The following is a 5,987-nucleotide window of genomic DNA, read 5'->3' as shown; positions in this document are numbered from 1 at the left end:
GGTCTCGCCTCAGATCACAGTTCAGCCGACAGTGTTTCAGCTTATAAGGCTTGTAAAATCTTGCTGTTGCATCTGGTGAAGCTGGGCATTACTTTCCTCTCAAAAAAATTATTCTATATTATTGTTGTTAGTCAAATTTTTTTTATTAATTAGGGTCCAGGCAACTAAGCTGCCAGGACACTATTGTATTCTGAGGAATTCTTTCTTTCTTCTTCTTCCGAGAAAATCCTACTTCCCATGGGTGAAAACTCACCAAACTTTACATAAATGTCCGGCCCCCTTGCCTGATTTACTCAACTCCAAGGACATGTGACATTTTGAAATCTGCTCTCATGGGAACAACTGCAGTCAATGTAAGAGTGACATTTTTAAACATCAGATTTTCTCTTGTGAAGCAAAACACTTATTATTAAAAACAAATCACCAACATTTCCATGCTGTCAAGATTAATTTATTTTGCATTTTGTGAAGCCACTGTGGAACTGCCACTTGCCAATTAGCTCAATGCTATAGACAATGCTCTTTAGTTCCAGAAGTTGCAGGTTTGATCCTCAACTGGTGCAAAATGAACATTATAAGGTCAACTGTCCTGTCTTCTTATTCTCCTGTTTGTTGCTCAGAATTTGACTAAATTTACCACACAAAAAAATAGCCCGGACCCAACCCATCGCTGTGCAGCAGCTATAATTCTTTTCATGATTTCTGATATATTTTGCTTTTGTCCATGAAATTGTAATAGTAATATTATTATTATTATTATAAGGTGGAGGCTTCAAATAAACCCAACATGGTTTTTTGGCCTCTCCCTGCACTGGTTCATTATGACCTATCATGTTTTATGTGTATTCTTTCAAATTGTGCAAAAAATAAAGAACTAAATAACTAAATATGCACACAGCTATTGAGCAGTTTATCTATATCCTCCCCGGATGTCTGAAATCTCTCATTTTCACATCACACCTCCCTCCCACCCCATCCCACCCACTGATCCCATGGGCCAGACCACCTCCCGGAGGCAGTCGGGGTCGCATTGTGACCACATGTGTGTGAACACAGGTGTAAGCGGTAATGCGTCCTGTATCCGCATACGACCACGCGGGCAGAACGGCATTTCCGATGACGGTAATTAACGAGACTCATTTGGGCCCGCCATAGTCTCCGACATAAAATAATATTATTGTTATGGGTTTTTTTTAAACCACCGTCTCTCATCTCTGTCAGTCAGCCCCTCCTCCTGCTGGACTCGGTCTCTCTCTCTCTCTGCAGGCACACACACACGTGCCCATGGAACACTAATAAACGCTATGCACTATATCGCGCTAAATGTACAGTGTTTAATTACCCCGCGATCTCTTTTTAAAAAAAATATAAAATAACAAGAAAGAGCTACACCGCAGCACAGAAACATGTGGAACCTGTATAATGTTTTTATAACAAATAGCAATAGAAAACCTTGTTTTCCCAGTTTGAGGCCCTCAAAAATAGACGGCGGCTTATATACCAGTGCAATTTATATTCCGAATTTGACGGTAGTTTTAAATTCTTGCCGGTACTATTACCAAAACCTTCATCTCTCTCTCACAAACAAATAAAAACATTTCAATATTTTACTGTAGGCTACCTGTAGGCCTATGGATTAGGCAGGAATTAAAAACACTTGACAATACTCTTTTTTAACTATTTGAATTGAAACATCCAGAATAGAGAACAGATCATGAGGTCATGAACTACCCCTCATCAAAACACATTACCTAAAAGATTTTCCACAGAGGCCTAAAGTAGTTATCCTCCTCTGAGTGGCGGCGAGCCATGCCACTTGTTGTGTGAGATGCTCTTCTTCCTTTGCCCAGCCAGGTCTTCACATAAGGCATTGGGTCTCACTGCATGCATGGTGGTCCAACTGAGCTGACAAAGAGGAGGTTTGCAGCATTCTTTGCTGTCAGTTTGCTCCTGTACTCAGTGATGATATTGTTCATGTTACTGAACCCCCGCTCACAGTCTGCATTACTTGCTGACAATGTATCCACTGCCACAAGCAACTTCCTTATGTTGTTAGGAATGCTTCTTCCTCCACTGGCCTTGTACTCAATGAATCCAAGGTGTGCCTCTTGTTCATTGAGATGTAGGACATGGCACAAAGCCCTCACCTCATCTTCTCCCTATCGAGGATTCTCATTGTCCCACTTGTCAGGGTTAAGGACTGTCATTTGATTTAGAAGCCTATTGTAAGTTTCTGTTGGATGTGTCGTTCATACTCTCTGCCACTGCTTGCGTAAACTGTGCAAAGTCAATGATGGGAGACCTGCCAACACTTAACTGTTCTCCCTTAAATTCCATCTCTTCCTCTGCCTGTCTAGCTTCAACTGCATGTTTCCCTAATGAGACTTTCAATGCACTTGACATACATCATCATGATCTCATGGGCTTTCGGGAGTGTGGTCTTCCTGTTCTGAAGAAACTCTGACAAGTTCTTCAGTTCAGTCAGGACATCTGCCATCAGTGCAAGACTTTTCAGGAAGTTTACAGAGCACAGCTTTGACAGGAGACGCTCTGTCTCTGCTGTCCCTTGTCTCATCCTCTGGTGCCTTGTGGAAATGTTGTGCCAGTGCTGGATAAGAGTGCCAAACTGCAGTGACTGCCATGTATGAGGAAGCAACCCAGCGAACACTGAACACTCTTCCAATTCTTCTGAGCTGGATGTGTAAATTGTGAGCACATTCACTTAGCTCTCGCATGTTTTTTGGTGACTGACTATACAATGAATATAGGCTGTCAAGGAAGGCCTGGAAGTCTTTTGTTCCCCCTGTTGCCTCCAGTGCCTGGTCCACAGCCAGCTCCAGTCTGTGATTAAGGCAGTGCCACAGTACAATGCCTGGAAAGTCATCCTGAAGCAGCTTCCCAACACCTGACTTCACTCCCAGCATCACATTAGCCCCATCACTGCAGAATCCTATGAAAAACGTCCTGCAGCAATTCAGTGGTGAAGCCACTCTTGAACAAGCAGTTCATAATCTGTTCTTTGATATGAGCAGCAGACAGGCTATCCAGCTCAATAAGGTCCAATTGTTAAGCATATTTAATAATATGAGTGGCAAAGCCATGTTACATTCCAATTCCAATCAGAGTAGAAAACAAGACTCTTTCCAGTAACCCCTGATACTGTTGAACAGACATATTACTGTCACTAATGTTGAGACCCTGAGATTGGTTTGCATATGACATTTTAGAGAAATGTTTAAGACAAAAAATAAATATGAACCTATTGATGTAATTAAAACACAATAGCATAACAATTTTTCTGCACTTTGCAATCCTTAAACAGTGAATACATGTCATCTTTAGAGTACAGGTACCTGTTACATTTGCTTGCATATCAGAAAATGATTCATGAATATTTTCCCTGTGCTGACAGTTATCAGGTTAGAGGCCATGGCTAATTTCATTTGAGCAGAACTGTTCTGCAAGTCTTACCTGTCCTCACACACTATATCTTAGCTCAGTTTTCCCGCCCACTTCATGACACTTATGTGGACATCCAGTTGTCTTGTGCATGTTATAATTCCAATTTTGGAAACTGAAAAAACTAAAAATAAATTGTCATAGGGTTCAATGTTTTCCCTAGTTAAAAACTTTAAACGTTTAAAAAACTTTACTTTAGTTGATCTAGTAAGGTAAGGTGTGGCAGCTTTTATTTTGCCGTGGCGGTGCGCCATGATCAATTGTGCATGTAGCGGAAACCCTGTTATTATAATGGTTAATTAAAGAATACTTATTTTTACTATCCTAAATTAGATTTTTACACCTATTTTAAATTGTATCTGAATACAAATACAAATACTGGATGCTTTTCACATCCCTAACCCTAATCCAAAAACAACACCACATTCAAGCGAGACAAATTCAGATGCTATTTCCAACACTGGAAATATGTCATGAGCAAGATTATTGGATGTCCACCTAGTGTCATGAAGTGGGCGGGAAAACTGAGCTAAGATATAGTGTGTGAGGACAGGTGAGATTTGCAGAACAGTTCTGCTCACATGAAATTAGTCATGGCCTCTAACCTGATAACTGTCAGCGCAGGGAATGTGTATGTGAACAATCTTCAGGTTTGCAAATCTAACAGGTATCTGTACTCTAGTGCTGACCTGTATTCACTGTTTTAGGAATCCAAATACACAAAATTGATACACTGTTGTGTTTTAATTACACTAATAGACTCATATTTATTTTTGGTCTGAAATGTTTTTCTAAAATGTCATATGCAAACCAATCTCAGGGTCTCAACATAAGTGATAGTAACATGTCTAGTCAACAAGATGAGAGGTTATTGGAAAGAGTCTTGATTTCCATTCTGATTGGAATGCCATGCTGTGTCTTTCTCTTTATCAACTGCATTATGCTTTTCACCCTGAGGAGTAAACTGGTGTTTAGAGAGACCTCACGTTACATTCTTCTGTATAATCTCCTTTTTGCAGACACTGCTCTGTTGGCATTTGGCGAGTTAATGTATATAATTGCTGCTTGTAGGATAATATTAACATATCCTGTGTGTTGTGTTCTTGTTATGTTCTCAAAGCTTACAGATGAAATCTCTCCTCTCACACTAGTGGTTATGTCACTGGAGAGGTGTGTAGCTGTGTGCTACCCACTAAGGCATGCTGCCATCATCACTATCAAAAACACTGCTTTAGCTATAATTGTGGTTTGGACCATTAGTTTACTAAATATCCTTACTAGAGTTGTTTTATTGTCAATTTTCCAATTTAAAGACCTGGAAAACCTGCAGATGACTGATGTTTGCTCAAACATACTCCTGCTGGATGAGCCAATAACTTATCTTTATGACCAGGTTTACACTTATTTTGTGTTTTTATTTGCTGCTGTGGCAATAATCTCCTCATATATTGGTGTGATGATAGCAGCCAGGTCAGCCTCTACAGACAAAGATTCATCTCAAAAGGCTCGTAACACACTGCTCCTGCATCTAGCACAGCTGGGCCTCAGTCTCTTCTCAACAATGCATTCTGCTATTGTTCATTACCTCTCAACAATCCTGCATAGGGTAACTATCTCACGTATCAAGAGTGTTGTTTATGTGTTCATCTATATCCTCCCCAGATGTCTGACTTCTCTCATCTATGGGATCAGAGATCAGACCATCAGGCCCGTTCTCTTTTACCATCTGTGCTGTCGACTGACAATAAGTCATGTTAGTAAAGGCTGAGGTCTCGCCTCAGATCACAGTTCAGCCGACAGTGTTTCAGCTTATAAGGCTTGTAAAACCTTGCTGTTGCATCTGGTGAAGCTGGGCACTACTCTCCTCTCAAAAAAATGATTATATATTATTGTTGTTAGTCAAATTTTTTTATTAATTAGGGTCCAGGCAACTAAGCTGCCAGGACACTATTGTATTCTGAGGAATTCTTTCTTTCTTCTTCTTCCGAGAAAATCCTACTTCCCATGGGTGAAAACTCACCAAACTTTACATAAATGTCCGGCCCCCTTGCCTGATTTACCCAACTCCAAGGACATGTGACATTTTGAAATCTGCTCTCATGGGAACAACTGCAGTCAATGTAAGAGTGACATTTTTAAACATCAGATTTTCTCTTGTGAAGCAAAACACTTATTATTAAAAACAAATCACCAACATTTCCATGCTGTCAAGATTAATTTATTTTGCATTTTGTGAAGCCACTGTGGAACTGCCACTTGCCAATTAGCTCAATGCTATAGACAATGCTCTTTAGTTCCAGAAGTTGCAGGTTTGATCCTCAACTGGTGCAAAATGAACATTATAAGGTCAACTGTCCTGTCTTCTTATTCTCCTGTTTGTTGCTCAGAATTTGACTAAATTTACCACACAAAAAAATAGCCCGGACCCAACCCATCGCTGTGCAGCAGCTATAATTCTTTTCATGATTTCTGATATATTTTGCTTTTGTCCATGAAATTGTAATAGTAATATTATTATTATTATTATA

At 40.0% G+C, this 5,987-nt stretch overlaps 1 protein-coding gene across 1 annotated transcript; it reads left to right on the top strand.

Moving 5' to 3' along the window:
- Positions 1–4,303: 4,303 nt before the first annotated feature.
- Positions 4,304–5,227, top strand: LOC310997291 (odorant receptor 131-2-like; the record flags this gene model as incomplete). Its single annotated transcript, XM_083986967.1, has 1 exon — positions 4,304–5,227. One exon carries the CDS (start codon positions 4,304–4,306, stop codon positions 5,225–5,227), a length of 924 nt encoding a protein of 307 aa, XP_083843093.1.
- Positions 5,228–5,987: the final 760 nt, after the last annotated feature.

Source organism: Trachurus trachurus (assembly GCF_905171665.1).
Source record: "Trachurus trachurus genome assembly, chromosome: 14".
Lineage (NCBI taxonomy): Eukaryota > Metazoa > Chordata > Actinopteri > Carangiformes > Carangidae > Trachurus > Trachurus trachurus.
The sequence above is the reverse complement of the archived record's forward strand: the minus strand, read 5'-3'. Positions and strand labels throughout refer to the sequence as shown.